Here is a 21695-nt window from a genome sequence, read left to right on the forward strand (position 1 = left end):
CGTTCGACCATCAATCCACAAACACACAGCTGAACAAGGTAGACGAGGAGCGGTGAGTAGTGTTGTCTGGCGAATTTTTCACAAAAAATCCGGTTAAAATAAATTGAAATATCGTTTCGAATAACTAAAATCTGTTAGTTTTCACGGAATTAAATCGATTGGCATAAGTGTCACGGAGAATTATTGCGTACGGAGTTGGAAAAACAGTTTTGAAAGTCGGCGTCATAGTGCAAAGTTGTAGAGGCCAGCGGCCATAGTTTTTCGTTTTCGTACGTTGTCCGTTTGTATAGTGTCGCGGGCGCAGTTGTGTATAGTACGCTCGTCGGGGGAAAAGTCATTTGCGAATTTTCGTAGTCATTTTTGCTTGTTTACTGTTTTGAATAATTGAAAGGCGATCGGGACGAATTGGCGGACCAGGTGGAGTTTTCAGGGATCCGAGACTATTCGCAGGTAAGTCAGGGAGTTTGGCCACAGGTTCCGCTGGTGAGACAAAGTGAAATCGCCGCCTGTTGGAGCATTTTGTTTACAAAGTGTTTTTACGGACGCGGCATGAATTTCGAGTTTGCACTCTTCCGCGACAGTTGTCTGGTCTGGTCACGGGCTTTTTTCGCTAAATGCGTTGAGCACGAGCGGCAGGCGGCGGTGTCGTCCTCGTTCAAGCGTAATTTCCAAGGAGAGTCATGGGACGGGCTGGCGTCTTGAGACGGAGAGTGCGGTTGCCACTGAGGGCCTGTTGGCTAGAGTGCCCCGGGGCTGGCTGGCATGGAGCTTGGATTTTTGTGTCGGCGAGAGGATGCCGCCGATTTCAAGTGTGATTTCGGTTAAAAGGAATCCACTTTGGCGTATCACACGCGCGCATCGCCGTCCTCTGTGTACGTGACGTCAGATCAATGACCTGTTTTATCGTCTTTTCGCAGTGTGTGTGTGCTAATTCTCGGCACTGTCGGCGGAAAAAATTGCCGAACATCTAGCCTGGCATGGATGATTTCCGTGGAAACTGGAAGAAAGTGCATTTTGGGTACGTCGGGATGAAGACTTTTTGTTTTTCACAAGTGAACGTTTCAGTAATTTTCCAACGACGACCAGACATTTCGAATTATCAATAAACACAACAATGGCTTGTTTGTGTGTGTAAATGCCGTAGCTGCTGCGATTATTGCAATGGCGCGCGTTTTCGAACACATATGCGGCGGACGTTTTCGTCGGTTGAGCCGAAGATGGCCGAAACGGGTTGCATGGAACCGGACACGGGTTTTCGGCAAGTTTTCTGTTTATGCGTGAAATGTCTGTCCGTCGTCCACCTGTGCACCTCCCGCGTACGGAATGCCACTTAGGCGAGGAGAACTGTTCGGTGTCCTCCCTGCCTCAACCACGAAACATGTACGATACACACATATCAAAATTATTTCGGTGACATATTCAGATTTAGTGAACTGAAAGAAGGAACATGTCATTGGCTGGCTGGTCGTCGAGCGGCGTTTTTTTCGATGCATTTTGCGTGGTATCTGCGAGACGATTTATTCAACAGATTGTCTGGAATTATTTTGGTGATAGTGCAGACTGGGCAGCTGTGTTACCGCTGGGGAGACTGCAATGGAGTCGGTCCCCCACCGGCGCTGTTGTAATTTTCGCCACCATTCTTATGCTGTTTCTAATAATTCAAGGTCTCAAATAAACACTTTCTCTGACACAAATCTGGTCCGCAATGTACCTACATAATGTAACGCGCAAGTGTTCCGTGCGTGGAGCAAGCAATTATGAAATGACTATTCGCGATTTGCGAGTGTTGATGCAATTTCGGCACTCGTGGAGCTTGTGCTATTGGAATTGCTGCAATTCGACATGATCTCGATAACATCTCTTAACATACGTATTCTCATAACTGATTTGAGGTGGGGGTAGATTTGCGGTAGCGGCACTGTGCGGATTCATTCATGCTCCGGCTAATTTCCAGATGAACGAAAACTGCTAATCTGACTAGTTTTCAGGAAGGGGCAATGCTTTGCTGTGAGCGTGGGTTTCTCCCCGTCATATGAACAGTTTGCTAAAGTCAATTCAAAAATTAATTTTGCAACTGAAACCCGAACGGAATTCTATTTGGGTCAAAAATTTACACCTTTCCCTCATTAAATGAGACATTTGGATCGAATTTTCCAGAGTGGTCACCTGTTTGTGCTCTTGGGGTTGAAAAATGAACACCCTTTCAGTTTATATGCAAAACATCTTCATATAAGGAAACTGTAAAGGTACCCGGCGTAGCTTCTGTCTTCGCTAGTGCCCTCGTTTTAGGGTACTTGGCGACTCCTAATATTTTGAAGATATTGGTTACCTGTTATTATTTAAGTCTTGTGATCAGGAGGCTAGGTAACCTCGGAAGGGTATTCCACACCAAGAATCAATTCATATAACGAGTATCCATCCTTATCAGTAAAATTCCACTGCTAATGGTTAAGAAATGATCCCTTTTGATCTTAGCTTGCGGTCGTATATCAGTTCACACACTTGTGTATAAGTACCTGGATTCGAATCAAAGCACAAATTTCAGTTTAGCATGCTGGTAGGGTCTCTGATGAATGAAGTCCTCAAACACTCTTATTATATAGATGTACGATTGCCTATGATATTGCCAGTGTCTATGGTGGAGCAATGCGTATTGTTTGACAATTCATACTTAGTTCACTTAAACCTACATATCTTAAAATTTTATATTATGGACAACTTCGGCTAATTTGTGGGTTGCCTAAAGCCGCACGGTTCTTACTGTGCTGTCCTTGCCGCTGATTTCCTATTAGTTATATGAAAAATTTTAGGAAGGATATCTAACTTACAATATCCACCTCATCTATTTATCTTGACTAATTTGAATTGGTAAAAACTTGTTTTTCCTATTCGCTAGCGTTAATTTATTGGTCTTGCAAACACCGATATTTCGGGAACCACTTGTTTTCTTCATCATCATAACAAGGTCTTGTTAGCACTGATGAAGGGTGTTTCTGGAAAAATGCATTTTTTCGATTCGATTTTCAATTGCTTTTAAATAGTAAATAAAAACAAAAAATATTTTCCTTATCTTTAGCCTTTGTCCCGTCTACAAGAGGAGGCGGCTCGTCGTGATCGGTTGCGCCATTTTGTTCTATCAAAGGCCTGATCTGGATGCAGTCGCGAGGCTTTCAAAATACAGGGTATCAAGCCACCATTGTTTCAGCCGGCCTTTTGATCACTTACTATCGACTTGGATGTTCAGACCCACTTTGGCAAGTGAATTCCCGTTAACGCGAATAACGTAATCATACCATCAAATATGCCTTTCTCGCAACTTTTCACGATCGCTGCAACCCCATATCAATCACGGATATCCTCATTTCGGATGTGATCGAAACATAAAATATCATTCCATATCATTTCAAAAAATTGGGTTGAAAATGTGATTTAATCAGTAGGTTTTTGTTCTTAAATATTTTGTTCCTTAAACCACGTTTAGCTATTGACACTGACGAGATTTCTGTAGGCTCACGTTGTTTCGTATTGTGTGTTATAAAGATTTCATTGAGATTTGTGCAGCGGTGTATGAGAAAAGTGTACCTCAAGACTCAAAAATATGGTTTGAGAAAAGTAACATCCCAAACATAATATTTCACTAACCTAACCACATATTACTTATCACTAGAGGGATATTTGCCCTGAATTTATTACATTTATAGCGTAAATGTAATGTACGACAGCGCCAAGTAGGCGGAAGGCAATTGCTTAACTATATATAGTTTTCTATTGCTTTCCTAGGCATTGATTTCCTGTAGTTAAAAGTTGCCTATCACAGCATGGCCAATAAAGCGAACAGAAAATCACAACACTAAAGGATTCGTAATCCATAGGCACTCGATCGTCACCACCGCCACTTGTACTAGGAAGAACCTAGATCACCAACTTACATTCAGCCGTCGACGTTCATTACCAATCAATAATTTTTCAAAACAAAGAATCTGCAATAATAATTTGTAGGTTTGCAAGTCATATTCGGCTCGCAACTTGACAATCACCGTCTTGTACTACGAAGAAAAGTGATATTTGGTGATGTTTTATAATGTAATATCACATTATGAAACACCGCAAAAGTGATATCCATCATCGGTAGCGTGGTGATGGAATGTTTGAATCGCGGTAATGTGATATTACGCGTAAATGTGGTATCATTTTTGTCATACTGCATTCATAACCTATCAAACTTGAAATTTAAAAAACAATTTCTCTATTTCAGTTAGACGGAGGGCAGATATCACATTTCAATTCGGATGGTGAACATAACTGCTGCAGTAGGCCGCCTTGTGATCCACACCTAATATCGTGGTGAATGAATAGAACATTTTCTTGAAATTTGGTTTTTACAAACCTCGGGGCTATTTGCTCAAACAAGCTAATCCATGCTTCATGTGTGTTTACAATGCAAACATCGAGAAAGTAAATTCTGTATCAGCACCCGTTGAAGTTTCTAGCATGTCGGATCTGTTTGTACATATTCCATATGCGTCATATTTTTTCACCATTTCATCATGATTGCTCAGAAGTAACATGCTTCGCAAATCCCTCTACTTCAAAGCGACAAGTTCAAACTGCGGAAATTCTCGGTGTTCTCTCGTTTAGGAGCAATTTTCTTCTTTTGCAAATTTTATGCGTAGAATCCGCGTGCCTAAAATACCTTTGGAAGTCCGTTAAGTTTCCCCCAACAGACTAGATATCCCAGGTTTTTTTCGGTGCCTTCTTGTAGCTGTAGCGCACATGTATGTTTGTTTGAAAAACGATATTAGATCTCAATTCTTCTGCAAACGACTGCGAGAATGTCCGGCGGAATCCGGAGCGTGGTTAGAGCGCCGGTCTTTGGTAGCGGAAGGTCACGGTTCAAACACTTCCATTTCACTGTTGGTAAAGAGATTCGTATCGAGTCTGATTACCGGAGTCCAATTAGGATAATAATCATGGGCGAGCGCAGGGCAGACGCCCTACTACACTATAGTGTTGTGTATCGTTACGGTCTTGAATGAAGTGCTCTAACACACTTTATGGCCTTGATCCAATTGGATCTAACGCTAACGATTGGTATTACTATAAAAAGACTGAGATCAACTGGGCTCATATTTGCAAGTTCCCTTAGTATCCACTAATATTTGAACTTTGAAAACTCAAAACTTGCAAAATTTCATGTTTGTAGGAACTTCAGGGGGTTTTGCAGTCAGTTGCAGGGTATTTCGTATAGTAGCAGCTTCGTTAATTTTTTCAGATTTCGGTTGTGGTCCGTGAAAGATATGACCAATTTCAACCTTCTTCCCGTGTACATTGAACCTCAGAACTGAGACCAGCTTTGAAAAGTACTAATCGAGGCCTTTTATTTGGTAATCCACATGTTTATATTTGAAGAAAAAAGTTTTACATCTTCCTTTTTGCATGTATGGAGACCCCCCTTAAATTAAAGATAGAACGAAGTAACTCACTGTATGCGTGGGCGTTCGCAGTTCCTACCTTGCCATCAAATTGGAGGTTAATCAGTATAACCGGTCCTGAAAAAACTGCGTACGACGACAAGCAGACAGTAAATCGATTTTTAAAAAGGTTTTGTTTTACACAAAAAAATTTCACTATTTACCATTTGTGGCATTCACAAATGCCGAATGGCAGACGGATAAAAATAAAAACGGCATATCCAAAGCAAAAGGAAGGAAATCCCCTAAAGCATGCTGTGGTACACTTAGGATCGTTTTCCACTAAGCGGTATTAATGTAGAGCCACTAGGTCATCGCAAATAGGGTTTTTAAATTGTGGTCCTCCCCCATGATCAATTGTTTATTGAGGATAAGAGATGAACAGGACTCCACAATAGATTGTATGTGACAAACAGACCGCCAATTAACCCATTTTAAAAAAAGGCCCTGGGGATCACTCTTGCTCACAATCGAATTTGATTTGCTTATTTGGGACTTTATCGTGCCATTTTAAAATAAGTGCAAACCAGGCTTACACTATGAAAGATAGATGATTTACAATTTCCAATGAGTATTCGATAAAATAAATTTCTGATCAGTGGCTCAAACGTATTGCGCTTATTAGCAATGACCGGTTCGGTTATGTTCGGAGCTGTTCATACAAATGCTTTTGCGTGTGTATATTTTGAATACGCAATTCTAATAGCAATATTAAAACGAAAATTTTATAGGTTCTTTGGATGGGTTTATATAACAAAAATGATGTGTTCCCAGGATTCAGCATATTTTTTTAGAGTGGATATTTGCATAAAAAGCGCTAGAATGGAGAAGTAACTGGTCTCTCAAAATAGTGTGGTCTGCCATGAAAAAGATAAGTTATTCGAAGCCATTCAATCCTCAAAAAAATGACAGCGAATCCTAAATATTCTTGATGCTTTGGCCACAATACAACCATCTAGGATAACTAGTTACAAAAAAGAATTCAATGTCTGGTAGCCTCACGGACTAAGCGAAAAAAAGTTAATGAACCGAATTATCGTATGTAGGAATCCTCATTGAGATGAAACCTAACAAATAGCGGCAAGGCCAGGAATGCCGGTGAAGAAGGTTACGATTTGGTATAATGGAAAGGGAACTACCCATCATGAGCTATCACCATTAGGTCAAATGATTGTCCACTGGCAGCAATTAATGCGGTTGAATTAATGATTTGAAAAAAAGTAGGATCATCCATTTATCATAGAATAGATAAATTAGAGAACGTTATCAAGAAAAAAAGAGGTCACTCTAAATTAAATTATTAATGAAATATTAATATTACAGAAGCCCTTGGCTCCCTTCCTCAATGCTTTTTACATTAGATAGTACATTGTAAGAGGGACATTTCGCTCCCGAAATATGGATATTTGCATGAATTCACCGAGTTTGTCCCAAATTTATAACGTAGGCTCCAATTTTTCTTGATATACTTAGAACAATCCACAAGTTTAACACCAAAAACAGATCATTATAAAATTTTTGATTGACCATCAACTTCGGAAGCTAATACATATTGTTTTTGATTGTTAACTGATCCATATCACTTTATACTATACATGTATAATAATGGAATTACGTTTTAATAAAACTTATTTTTTCTTCGTTTCAGGTGTTAAAATGCTGATGTCTTAGCAGAAACTAACAGAACTTCATAACAGTTCTGTCTGATATTTTGTCATTATTAAACGCCAAATATCCCGATGGTGCCGTATTTTATTTAATTCGATAAATATTAACGAATACTGTTCTGACCTCTTCTGATTTGTATATTAAAAACCAGAAACCAAAATGTTCTCATTTCACAAACCAAGAGTTTACCGATCAACAGAAGGTTGTTGTATATGTCGTGCTAAATCTAGCAGTTCGCGGTTTACAGACTCCAAAAAATATGAAGACGATTCAGTGAAATGTTTTAATCTGGAAAAACCGCGTCAAGGAGAAATCTGTAATGCTTGTGTGCTCCTCGTGAAACGATTTAAACGCTTGCCTGTAGGAAGTAATCGTCATTGGGGCCATGTTGTTGATGCTCGAATTGGGCCTGGAATGAAATCCATTTCGAAATTTAAGAAACTTAAAGAAGAAAATCAGCAACAAATAAGACAGAATTCAGCAGATAATAAAATGGCAATTGGAAGTAAAATATCATCGGTTTCCGAAAAATTTTGTAAGATATTCCGTAAAAATAAGAAGAAGCGATTTGAGGATAAGAAAGTCGATGATAATTCATCGGATGAAAATTCTTCACCCGACACGCCCGAATCTCTGAATAGCGACGAAGAAGGGACTTATCGTAGTCGACGTCGTCGTTTGTCCGGTATAAAAAGGAGGAAAAGCACGAAGCCAATGAAGCTGTTAAAAAGAAATTTGGAAGCGGTTGGCTTCTTCGACGAGAACGATTGGGTATCGAGATGGGCCTGTTGTGGCGTTATATATGAAAATGTCAAAATTGGTGCTCTAATTATAGATTACGAGAAGTGTAAACCGTGTCCAGAACATATCGACTTCTTCAAGTCTACTTTTATCAAACCACCGCAAAAAAATACAAATGATACTTCATTCGATAAGACTGAACTGAAAACTCCGTATGCACACAATCATTCGAATATTCAACACAATGCAATGAGTGTATATTCAAACGGAAATCTGCCTCAGACTGCCGACCCTATAAGGATGGGTGTCACTGCAGTTGTCGGCAAGAACCATTCTGCTCTTAAGAAGCATCATCTTTATTACAAACGACAAGCTGAGAATATCGCTCGCAATGAATGCTCGTCTACCAAAAATGAAGAAGATTCTCATTATAACAAAGAAGCAAAACTGTCTAATTCTCACGTATCACAACAAAATGGTCATGATATTAAAATGGCATCTAATTCGAAATCGAAACATTCATTTTTACATAAAATCAAATCAGACGCAAACAAATTAGTGAAATCGTCATTAGAAAAAGTCTCAACAAGTTCATCTGCATCGAAAGCCCAGGAGGTGAGTGAAAGTAAAGACACAAAGGCGGTTGTCATTTCAGCGACACCTGCCCTACCTTCCAATGTGCCACAGACTGCTGTTGCGACCGTTGATGCAAATGGTGCAACAAAATTCAGCGATAATTCTTCAGATTCCGGTTTCGACGAGAATTTAGCCGATTTGAGTCAGTTGGTGCGTTTTTATGATTTCACAATTGGCGATGTTTTGTCTAACTGGAATTTTATTTATTTTTCAGGAAAAGGAAAGAAAAATTTATATTCGGCCAATTGAATCGCTGTTTATTGCTTCGACGATTCCAATAACCATCCCGGCACCACCTGGCACGAAGAAACCATCGATAAGCATACAGAAAACGATTCATGTAAGTCTTATTATATTATATAATAGATATTCATCGCATAAACTCAATTTATGCTCAAATTCATATACGTGGAAAGACGGGAAAGATTCATTTGTCTGCTAGATATGTCCTCCGTTTTCTACCTAACCCGCCAAAAATTGTGTTGATTTCTTAGCGTTTGCTATAGATAGAATATTCAATAACTTCTTATTCCCACAAATTTGTCAAGACCTATCAGCAAATCTCTATTATTACAAAGAAATAATATGCGAAAATGTTATCAACTTGCAATTAACTCCTAATTTAATAAAGCTTCGACATCATTTATTAATGAGTGGAATCAGTCTTTGATAACAGAGATCGCGTTAAACTCTTTTTTGAAGCAATGGAGAGTGGAAGTGTGCGTATTATTTCATAAACTTGACATTGACATCATATATATGATTTCTATCAGAAGGTGTTTATATTTCAATGGCATTGTTTATCTCTGAAAAAAAAATACGGTTTTGTGGTCGGTGCCATTCACATTTTATGCTTTATTAGTTCATATTCATCGGTTGACCATGTGAATATTCTCATTTTTTTTGGGTGCAATTCCTGAAACTATTGCGACTGCCTGATTGATGATGGGTTGTGAAATCTAGTTAACAATAAATGAGTGATAGGCATAACCCCTTTTATTGACCAGTTTAATGATTGTAAGCGAAAATAATCTTGTTCTGCCAGTAGCTAACGAATCAAGAAGCCGAACTAACAAACTAATTTTACCGAAATATATTTATCAGTTTTTTTGTGGAAGCGGGAAGAGAGTCTAATAGTTGCAACACACTGAAGCCAGCCACGATCGAAAGGAGGCTCGCGTAGAATCGTCTTATCTCCCGCATCTTCGATATTAGTCGGTTGTTTGAATGCGTAATCCTAGAATGATTATCATAATCAAATAATAGTATTCTATCAATTCCATTTGATCGTAAGACTAAGAGATCTGAATATTTTCTGTGACATTGATGTTACGTGGTTTCAGGCCTCAGGGGTTGTTTGGTTTTTTCATATTTACTTGCGACTTGTGTTTTGTAAAATAGCATGATGGATAATGGCTTTTGAACCTTAATGATAGTTGACGGTGGCATTTAGTAGTGTGTAGATCTGCTAGGAAAACGTGAGCATCTACATGTGCAGAATCAGATGTTCATAAATGCCTCTAGGAGGATAACTGGTTACAGCTAGAAACTGACTGAAAAGAGCGATTGCGACTATTTGATTGCGATTATGGTGATTGTGCGATTAAAGTCATTATCATCCCTGGATAACAAATATACAATCGATCCCGCTTTTAATTACAATCGTAATCATTGTTTATGATAATTTTTCTATATTTTCATTTCAATTTAGGTTTTTGATATTTTATCATAACATGATAATTACGTATTGCTAAATTCTTTGATGCTCTTACAGAGATTTCAATTTCATAGACTGGTCTCTGCCTTTTTAACTCGGCGTTTTGTCAGTGAATGTTCAATGAGATACGTGGTTAATTCAACAAAGAGAATTTATTTGTTAACACTTTATTATAAAAACAGGATCATCCTTCGTAGTAATCCTCTGAAGTGCCACATTTTCTTCCATTTCTGTTCTCACTTCTGATAGTTATCTGATGTCAATTCTTATAAAATCATCGTCGGTTGACGTGATCGTGTCTATTGTAGAATCAAACCGCTATTCCTTCATGTAACTTCTCATTTCTCCAAAAACTGACGAATGACAAATATGTGGGTGCATTATCTTCGTAAGAATCCATCCTGACTCATTCAATTTAGGCCTCGCAGTTGCAGTTTTGGCTTACAGCCGCCTTAAAATTTCAACATAAAAGGGTGAATTAATAGTTTGGTCTTGCAGTTAGAATTCTTTGTGAAGAATACCACTGATATCGAGAAAACAAATTAACATTGTCCTCATTCACGATCGCAGCATTTCTGCTGACGATCTTCAGAAATATATAGGAGTACCAGCTTTGAGGCATTTTCTTTATCTTGGGAAAATATACATTCCGCTTTGAAAGAATTATACATATATCTTTGGAACTTTCAACGAATTTGTTTTCAAATATCCTCTTGTTTTTGAGGCAAGCCACAAGTCGATAATTTTTTGCAATTCCCATGGGTTCAATCGGGTTAGTAACCATCCATCGGGGCAAACAATGGCAATGTTAAAAATAGAGTAAGTGAAGTAAGATTTTAAATTTCAACGTTTCCAAGCAAGTCTGTCTATTATCGTGCTGTAAAATCATTTTCTCAATCTTTGCTTTGGCTGTGGTTGTTTTCCTAGCAATTGTTATGATTGTGCTACTTAATCTCGCACGTTGAATCCGTTTTAATTACTTATTATTATATCCTTGATCACTCGTGTAAAGACGCCTCCTCTCGTGCTAGGAGCTCCATAGCTTGATCGATAGGGAACATGCTGGTTCCCGTTCCGGATCCTACTATATTGACTACATCAACACCCTACGGATCATTTTGCAACAGTGGGATGCTATTATCAGAACGACATATGATGACGCAGTGTCCGGTACTGTAGTGAGGTGAAAGTTCAGAGTAATTTGAGGCCCGATTCCGAGTCCGCCTTCTCATCGATATTATTTCTTCTTATTACCGGCGACATTCTTCATGTTGTCCTATCCGGTGGACATGGAAGAGTTCAATAGACTGTAAAGTCTTACCGTAAACACTCCCACTACGATGATGAAGGGTCATGGATCTGGGCCAAATGGCTACGGATTTAGAAATAGAGACAAGTAGCGTGAGTTTGTGATTGCAGATAAACACTAACAAAACCAAAGTTCTCAGTCTGACGGGTCATCGTACACTCTTATTTGTATTATTGGGCAAAGCCGAGGCGTCAATCAATTTGTGTATATCTAGGAAGCATGGTTTCTGCCAAAGATGTCACAAAATTGGATGTTGCCCAACGTATTAAAAACACTAGATATTATTGAAACACGAAGTACTTGGAAGGAAGTGACAGTGAACAGATCACACATTCCTTAAACGTACCCATTAGCAATGACTTTACCAAGAGCTCTGACATATTTGCCTATGTCGACAGCGCTGTCGGTTTCTGACAATGTGCTTCAGCTCCCAGCTGTTTAGATCGCAATTAGAATGTAAGCTAATATTACGATTTTGATACGCATGTGCAATTTTTAGAAATATTACCCCAAAAGCTGTTTAAACCGTGTTACCCGTACAAATTATATTTTTTTTACGCGGTACAAATTTTTCATCACAACAGTTCATTATTAGAAATAATGAAGTATTCCTGTTTTAAAAAGGTTAGATAAAACAAGAAATAGAAAGCTGGGATTTTTTTCAATGAATTATGGCGATGCAAAAAGGTTGTAAAATAAAATTTACTAAGAAATTTAGCAATTTCGTTTTAGCTAATCGTATATATTTGTCAGACATTGAATGTTTTTTGGGTGGCTTTCCACTTCTCTTTAACTTGGTTTTCATCACAAACAATATCGGAGATTAATTTCTAGCACGACTGGGTCTAAGTCTGGACTTCTAAATGGCCAGGTCAAGGTATCACCAACATTTTCAATCAGTCAACCTAAAATAAACTTGGGAGCAAAATTTCTAGCATTATCTATCTGAAATGCTGCGTTCTTGGTGTCTATGTCTTTCTCTAATTCCAACTTATGCAATTATCATGCATGCCATGTATTTTTTTGTTATTAACTCAACCAATTAGACCGTGAATTAGCCGACCCTGCTCTTAAACGGGACAAATGCTAAAGAAAAAGAAGAATTAGGCCGACATTTTCATCAGATAACAGGTATGAGCAGTGACTAATTCTCCGCCGAGGTGGCAATTCCCAATCATATATAATAGTCCCTCTAGATTCAATTTGAAAAAGAGTATTTTTCCATAGACGTACTTCTCTGATCCACTTTTGCATTACCTCTGCTTTTTGTAAGGTTTCGCGTATTCAAATCGATTGAATGTCTGTCTATCACAGCCAATTTACTCGGAAACGATTGAACCAATTGTCACGAAATTTGATGAGAAAGAGAAAGAGGGGTGTACATTTTTTTAGGGAATATAGTCATGTGGGGTATAAATGAAAAGGCTCGATCTCTACTTTTCAATCTGATCTTATTTCTGAAATTGGGTGAAACATAGGGAAAATAGGGCTCAAAATGTGTGCCCCAAAAAGTGAAACAGGTCTCGTTCTCAGAACCTATCCAACCGAAACCTCTGAAAAAGTCACAAAGTGATGCATCTATATGAAATCTAGGCCGCAAAATATATCCCATTTCGATATCTGCACAAATAAAGTTAATAGTACATTACCAGGTTTGATAAATTTACTCGAAAACCCAATACTCCAAGCCAATCCTCGAGTTTCCAAATGGCTTCTTCAGTTGGTATGCTCGGATATAAGGCTTTTATATCGAATGATACCAGACAATCGCTTTCCTCCAGGTTTTTGTGTGCAACAAGTTTCTCCACTAGCTCCATGCTGTTTTTTTACTGAATACTTGCTGGAGCTAGTGGAGAAACTTGCTATGCTGCACGGAGTAAAATGGAAATGCGTGAAGGTGCGTTAGATCAACGCATATATGTATGCATCGTCATGCGGTAATAGACAGTGTTTGTTTATTTATGATCAACGCATCATTTATGTCGCAAATATGTGTTTACACATGTGTATTTTTGATTTTGGCAAAATATGATGGAATATTTTGTATTCTTAGCTATGTGGAATGGAAAATCATGGTTTGGGCGATGGTCAAAAGATCATGCTAAGTGGCCGGGGGCGATCAAGAGGGGAAAGCTACCCCAAAAATTTAAAAAGATGGTAAAATTGACCGTGAAGATCCACTCGCAAATATTGAAGCTCCGTCGAGACGGGCTTGCATGCCTCTGTGCTAGTCAAGGTTAGGAATGTGGTGGGGGAGGGAGACTCCTTTGAGCACTTCGAAAAATATATACATAAATAAATAAAATAATCGAAAAGAGATTCTCTCATTCTTACATGTTTAGTTACTCTGCGTACCGGTTATAATTTGTGCGTTATCCTATTATTATTGGGGACGATATTCTATCAATACATAATTTATTACATAAAAATTGTGGTATTGGCCAAAATCAAAAGTTTGTTCAATTAGGTTGCTAAACTGCACCACAAGCCAAATTAAATAGACTAACTAACTTAAGGAGACTAATCAAACCCACTAAATAATCCCTTCATATATATGTTTTCGAATTCTCATAAATATAATTGCCTTGTTTGTCTCACTTGATCGACGGCAGATTTCTATTTTCCGGTCGGTAATCGAATTTACTGCTTCTCGAAGCGCCTACTTGTTTTTCGGCATATTTGTTACATAATTACCTTTAGTAGATGAGTCCAAGGAGATTATTTTCAATGTCGGCCAGATAAGTGAGTCTAAATACAAATCTACTTTCGCAAAAATTGGGACCCAAAACGTATATGTAATGTACGCACGGATTGCCGGCAAAAAACCAACGCACCAACTAGAAAATGACGCGAACTAGAACAACTCCAATTGACTACACGGCATCGGCTGTTTCTTACGTCTTCACGACTCAGAAGAACCATAACGAACTTCTTATATCCAGCTGATCAGCTGTCCAATCAGCAGGTCTCGCTAATCGTTATTCCGCTGAACACGGCCTTGAATTTCAAAATCTACCCCGGCTCAGCGACAACAACTGCACCTATTACGTTATATTATGTAAATTCCTCCCAACAACAGTTAATCGCCTGCCTGCATCCAATAGGATCAAAGAACTATTGGCTCGGTCAATTTTCGCTTGCACCATTTGAAAATTACCAGGAAATAAAATTCGGAATTCAATTGAAATGAAATTGGGTTCTTGAATTTAGGGGAAAGTGAAATTGAAAAAAACAAACAACAAAACAAAATTAATTATTTAAAAAGTCAGATAGATTGAATATAAATGAAGGACGGGATGGGAATTATGAAATTGAGAGGGATAATTGGAAAAGCTAAAACCAAATGTAAGAAAAGAGGGAATAAAATGTGTAACATTGAGTGTATTCTTTTGTTAGATTATCCTTGGAAAGTGGTGAGTGAAATACTGCTAATGTCACTAAACCGCGGGCACTACAATTTTGGTACGTGTTACCCGTTCTCTTGCTTTATTCTTCTTTCCAGCTGTCTTCTTTTCTTTATTTTGTTCAGAATTAACAATAGAATAAACCTTTCCAATTGACCCGGTCTAATATAAAGATGGTACGGACTCAGGACCCCTCAATCCTCAAACAAAGAAATTACGTTCGGCGGGGGTGCTAACAAAGCGGTTCTAGTACTCGTTATATTTCGCACTCATGTTTTTATTTTCGAATGTATATAAGGGAGCATTGAGAACTACACGTTGCATTCAGGCCAGAGGTGTGCCAGCATCTAATTAGTTGCCTCTACCCTGGACAAAACTGAAAGTCGGCTTTTTTCTTCTTATAAACATCTTGGGTGCTTAGCTCATTTTATTAAATGTATTAAACATATGGGTCGCTAATTGTCGGAGCGTCAGCAATGTTTGCTGTTGTTTTCTTTTGACGAGCTCCTAAGGACACCGAATTGGATCCGCCAATGAAATAAAGTCGATTTTCGGTAAAGTTACTGGAAGGTCGCGGTTTAAATCTCACTGGAGGCAGTGGAATTTGCATCGTGATTTGACGTCGGATACTAATCGACTCAGCTGTAAATGAGAACCTGAGTCAAATCAGGGTAATAATATCGGGCGAACGTAAGGTTGATCACATTGCCTCCCGCAAGGTACTGTAACCCTGTAGTGTACCGAAGGAGTATGTAGATCAAAAGAAAGTGGGTTCAACTTACTCTAATTGGCCCGTTCCGACATCAAGTACTGTGCTGAGCGGTAATGGGAGTGACGTGATGTTTGTATCGCGGTCGGGGATGACATTTATTAGGTGGTATCACTTTACATACATCATCTACACTCATCCCCCTCAAGAAAAAAGGGTGGCAAATATCTGAGGAAATCAACTGAGACCCAGGACCGTCTGCATGTGCGACAACATAATGTGACATAAATAAGTTATAAAAAACAAATTTTAATTGTCCACCGTAAAATAATTCTAGCCGTACCTATCGTGACCCCCAACTTTCACGAATTATCTTTCTAATCTGAGACATGAGGACACTATTCTGAACGTCTCTTTTCACACAATACAGACGGTCTCAGTTGATTTCTTCGGATGCTCACTGCCCTTCTTTCTTGTTACGAATTCGGACTGTGATGCTGAATTCCTTAGTACTTACTCTCCGACTAGAGCCTTTTTGTACTACTTTCACGATAAAGAACTTAAACTTCCCGCGAATTCTACAATGTAAAGATTAAAAGTACATTCGTTTTTTAACGGAAAACATCTTTAAAAACCTTGAGCCCCGTACATGTTTGGAAATCCTCCAATTGCCAATAATTCTTTTACATATTAAAAGAAAAAATAAAATGTATCGGTACAATGATTTAGTAGTTTTTTCATATCTAAATTTGTTTCTCGTCAAGCTGCTCGAATTTTCAAGTTTACTTAGTTTTTGTCTACTCAGTTTTAGCAACTCAGCTCATTCAATGTTTTTTTTTATGCTTCAAAATATGTTTCCTTCTATTCCAGACGCCACAAAATATTGCCCTCTTGAACAATCAAAATATTCGTGCAATATACAGTGCTCACGCAGATGGATCGATAGCACGTCGCGATATAAAACTGCCGCTTAAAACAGACAGTTTAAACCCAGCTTTGTTGTCTCCGGCAATATGCAGCACGTCGGCATCAACGCATAATAATCACAACAAGAAAATCTTTTACGTTAAAGGAAAACAAAATATTGAAGCTTCAAATAATTGACGGTGATATCTTTTGGTATCCTTAGAGTAAATTTTGTATTATTTACTAAGCGCCTTCGCGCAAACAGTATTTATACAATTTAAAATACAAAAAATATGAGAAAAAAAAACTTGAAAACCATTTTAGAAAAATATGAAAAAAAAAAGAATAGGTAAGCATAATTTATAGATATAAAATAAAACACAAATATTATTTAAATTTTTACGAGAAGAAAACAGTGTTTTATAAAATTGTTTTTATGAAAATTATTATATTTTTTATTTATTCATATTTTTTAAACTTATGTCTAGCAATTGACACATTTATATGATATTAATCGGTTACGCGATTCTTCTAAGTAAAGCCATTTAAGTGTTTCTAGTAGCAATCTATAGCATAATTATGGGTGCGCAAATAGAGTTTACAGGAAGCTTGGCTTCTCCGTAGGTTAGTATCATATACGGTGTCAAGTCAATACAAAGAAATACTGAAAGCTATTGTAATAAAAAATATGAAATTTCTACAAACTTTTTCTAAATTTTTCGAAAATAGAATTTCAATTTATTTCAGTAGTTCGAAAGAATAAAACACGTTTTCCATACTTTGTTGTCAAACCATTCCACCTCGAAATTTGTTGATTTTTTCCAAACATTTGAAATATCGAATCGACTCAGAATTGAGTGATTTGAGAGGGAAGGCAGGAGAGGTATTAGCATTTTAGTGCCTGAAATGGCAACAAAACCTTATTGAAATATGCTTCCATGTATAATTTCCGTTTTCCCAGTCAAACAGTCGAAGATGTCCGATTGTGTTCGATATTTGGTCGGATAACATTTCACATCCAATGGGAGATGATGAAGGCATCGTCGACTGTTAAAACGAGCAGCCAAAAGATCAATTTTAAGTCATTGGTAAAGACATCCTCTATGTTTTCACCACTCAAAGTCAGAACAATAAGACAAATGCATTAGCAAACGTGTTTTAGTGAAATTTAAATTAAATGAAAAGATATGAATTGTTATTGTATAGTCAATATGTATTCTATATGTATATTATTGAATCTGTTGCAATAATTTTTATAATTTATTTTGTAAGCGGTACTAAAACGCAAATTTTTTCTTTGTGTAGTAAACGAAACTGCCATGAAATTATTATGACAGGATATCAATATCTACAATAAGGCTGAACCACACACTCTAGATTGAATAGGAAACAATTTTGTATCTTAAATGTAATTTTTGCAGATTTATACGTCGTAAATGAGAGTAGGAAAACCAATAGTAATAGTATTCCGATGAGCATATATTGTACTCTATGATATTCAGATAATTGTATAGAACGTGAAGATTGACTTGGTTACGCCAATGTAATTTGAAGATTTATGGGGAATTTGGTGCGAGGGACGAACGTGAAAACTCGAAGCCCGCAAATTAGATTTCTTCCGACCGGAGGCTTTGTTTTCAAAATATGTTTCGATCTGGTTAGTAGCACTCTTTGAGTCAGGTTCTGTACAATATGTGTAACCGAATCAGTATTGCTTTTTGATGGGTAAATTTCTCCAAAAGGCTATCTTCTTTGATGTGCAATTATTATGTTATATTTTAGTGCGTTTGCAAATCGTCGAATTTGGATTTTAGTTTATTCAAACAATCGTGATATATTTTGTTGGTAATATATTTGGAAATTATTAAATTCAAGGCAAGAAAGAGAAGAAGTTATCTTATTTTTGATAATGAAACTCGGCCAATTATTTTGAGAAGTAATTGAAATTTAATTGATGCTAAGTGTAAAGTAAAACTGTAAGTAATGCTAAAAGTAAAGCTAAACCAAATGCATTTAGCATCCCAATGACTATCAATTTGAAGTTGTTGTGCATGGTGGCGACTTATCTTTTTATTCCTTTATTTTTATTTGTAGTTGCTTGAGCCCTTCTCTCGTCACAATTCATTATATTGCTGTCCTTTAATGGCCAAAATTGCTGCATTATTGAGCAACGAATTGTTTGTGTATTTTGAACTATTACAAAACGTAATAATTGCATTTTTATAATCGAAAGCGCCAATGTCAACAAATATTTAACTAAGAAATAATATCTGAAAATATTCGAAATGAAATTGAAAATTTTTCTTTCAAATTTTCCCTTCTGATTTTCACGTAACTTTTTATTCATTGAGAACTCAAAGAATGTTATTATTACCTCCGCTAAACAATAATCGTGCATATACCACACACAATTCCCAATAAATTTTCACGATATCATGCTCTTGTGCCCTTCAGACTTAAAGCAATATTATATAAGGCCCCGGTCTCTATGTAGTCAACAGAATTGTCATGTATGCATTTATGAAGTAGGTAAAATAATGTTTTCTGGCTATCAAACCAACACAATTTTTGAATAAATGTTACAAAGTATCGAAATGATGAAAAAAATTGTACCTAAATCATACATAAGATATTGTAGCTTAAAATGTACATATGAAATGGTACAATAAATTGTATGTTATTTCCATTTGAAAGAATGTGGATTTGTTTTATTTGATGAAGTGATGGAGGAGAGTTTAAAATGACTATGCGATTATCCTCAACAAAAAGTACCATAAAAATTTACGAAGAAACGCAGCGGGAACCTGGCGAAGAATATCGATAACAATCAATTGAAGACCTCCTCACCGATGAAGATTTTACCTTTATCATGCTTTTTTTCTAGCCACTGGTTAGCGGGTGAAAAGTATCCCTTTCTGATCATCTTTCAGTATTCTGATATCCCTTTTCTGATCACCAATGATGGGAATATTTTCTCGTGCATCTTGTCGATTTTTTGGATGTATTTCTCCGTATTGATTTCGCCTGGATTCAGGAAACGGAATTGATCGGCGTTGTAAACAATTCACGTTTTATCGCATGTCCCAATGTGATCGAGAAATGAATTGGAAAGATGCAACCCAATACGCGAAACGTAAGCGTCAGCCATATCCAAAAGTGCTTCTCGAAAAGCAGAGAGAAGCCCATGCGTTTTTGCGTTTGCAAAACAAAACTTTACGACATGTAGTGAGTGATATCCTCTACTTTGAGATTGAGGGGGATCCCAATACATGCAAAAGGATGCTGAATTTTTTTTTTCACCGTCTATAGTCATGTTGGGTATCAAATGAAGGGTGTCGATTAGAGCTTTCGAAGCCGGTCTTAATTTTGACATTTGTCAGAAAGGCGGGGAGTGGAAGGGGTGGAAACTGATGATTTCTTCAACAGACCCATTCTTATAAACTACCCAACGGAAAAGTCTGAAAAAAATCATGAAGCATGCCTCTATACAGCGTTCAGGCCTCAAAATACTCTTCATAGCCATATCTGCTCAAATTAAGTTAACAGTATATTAACAAATTTTTGGGGAAATCGTAAAACCCCCTTGAGTTTCCCAGAGTTGTAAAAGATAGTAGTAGTATAGAATATAATATGAAGCATATTATCCCCAAGACCGTGTAAATTTACTGCAACTAAATATTAATATCACACTAAAGTGAGTAGTCTGACATGCTAAATGTATATACGTAACGGGCTACATACAAATGGGATAGTTCTGCATTCAAATATACTCGCAGAAGAAGTAAACAAAGCCTTTCATACCTGCAGCGCCGAGCTTCCGGTTTCCCGATTTGTCCAATCATTGTTCTTTTAGAAGCCAAGTGGAAGTGCTTCCTGTCCATAGCCAAATATGCTTCTTAGGAAGCGTCTACTTGCTATTGACATTATCATGAATATTCAGGCATGATTTATCGTTCTAATTCCGTCCGTTTTTTGAAAGAGAAATGTCGAACTTGTGAAGTGTTGCGTTATTGGAGTAGACAAAATTTTTTGCAGTGAAAATAAAAGTGCGAAATTTATCTAGATATTTAAGAATGGTGAGTTTTTCTCCTCATTAACTCTTATTCCGATGGAAAAAACTATTATAATTGATGGAAGCAAAAACATGGGTGGTAAAAGCAAAGAGGTGGTCGCTCTTGTGTCAAACTTTTTAGAAAGTGATGGTGGTTCAACACAGTTACTCTTACAATGAATATTTCATCAATAGTCTCTATGCTGGAAATGTTTGGAGTCTAAATGTAATCTTGCGGTGTTCCTAGCGATTAATTTATTTGAAATAATTAAGACTTGCCTTTTCTTTTCGCTAGTAATATTTATTAAACTTGCAAATACCGATATTTCGGGAACCACTTGTTCCCTTCATCAGTGCTGCAAGCCTGGTGTCGGTATTTCTTATCCTTTCCAGACTTGCTGATTTTAGTATATGCTTCTTACTGTTTTGGTGTAGATAAAATTCGGTTATTGAAATGAAGCATGTGCGTTCTCTTTGGACTATGTCGTTATGATCAATTAAAAGGAGGCTTAGGGGAAATATTTGGCTCCAGCCGCAAAAAGAGCCGGAACGGCTGTTTTGACGATGAATGTAAGCCAGCAACGGAACGGAAGAATGCTGTATACCGAGTAATGCTGCATTCTCATAGAACGCGGGCACGCGCAGAGGATTATCACGAACTCCGGCGAGCGGAGAAGCGACTTATTAGATGGAAAAAGGAAGCCTGGGGGAACCAACAAGTCTGTGAATTCGAAAAGTACAGAGAGCAACCGCACCAGGCACGGAAGTTTTTTTCAACAAGTCAGCAGGATGACGCCTTACACACCTCGATGATTTCCGACAGAATGGGCATATTGAAGCGATGGGTTGAGTACTTTGATGAACTACTGAACAACCAGAACATCGGCGAGTTGGAGGTCCCGCCAACTGAAGACGACGGACAAATACTGCCACCACCAAGTATAGAAGAAACAATCCGTGCAATTCATCGGCTTAAAAATCATAAGTCGCCAGGAGCTGACGGAATTACAGCCGAATTGGTTAAATGTGGAGGCGACCAATTACATCAAGTGGTTCACCAACTTGTGCTCAAGGTGTGGGAGA

The 21695-nt window shown here is 37.6% G+C and overlaps 1 protein-coding gene across 2 annotated transcripts; it reads left to right on the top strand.

Annotated features, from left to right (window-relative positions):
• On the top strand, nt 1-19257 carry LOC119656918. 2 transcript variants are annotated; one of them, XR_005250114.1, is made up of 5 exons: nt 1-450; nt 7120-8666; nt 8731-8856; nt 16526-16910; nt 17867-19257. XR_005250114.1 is itself a non-coding variant. In XM_038063610.1 (4 exons), exons 2-4 carry the CDS (start codon nt 7299-7301, stop codon nt 16757-16759), a joined length of 1728 nt encoding a protein of 575 aa, XP_037919538.1. In that variant the 5' UTR covers nt 2-450; nt 7120-7298; the 3' UTR covers nt 16760-19257. The 2 variants fall into 2 exon arrangements, 1 of the variants encoding a protein (XP_037919538.1); XM_038063610.1 differs by having other exon boundaries at nt 2-450; nt 16526-19257.
• Nucleotides 19258-21695: the final 2438 nt, after the last annotated feature.

This window comes from Hermetia illucens, chromosome 5 (genome assembly GCF_905115235.1).
Source record: "Hermetia illucens chromosome 5, iHerIll2.2.curated.20191125, whole genome shotgun sequence".
Taxonomy (NCBI): domain Eukaryota; kingdom Metazoa; phylum Arthropoda; class Insecta; order Diptera; family Stratiomyidae; genus Hermetia; species Hermetia illucens.

Excerpts from the sequence above, each read along its gene's own strand:
- LOC119656918 (XM_038063610.1), top strand. The coding sequence starts at position 7,299 with ATGTTCTCATTTCACAAACCAAGAGTTTACCGATCAACAGAAGGTTGT. Across the intron at positions 8,667-8,730 it reads TAGCCGATTTGAGTCAGTTG|GAAAAGGAAAGAAAAATTTA; the intron begins GTGCGTTTTTAT and ends TTTATTTTTCAG. Across the intron at positions 8,857-16,525 it reads GCATACAGAAAACGATTCAT|ACGCCACAAAATATTGCCCT; the intron begins GTAAGTCTTATT and ends CTTCTATTCCAG.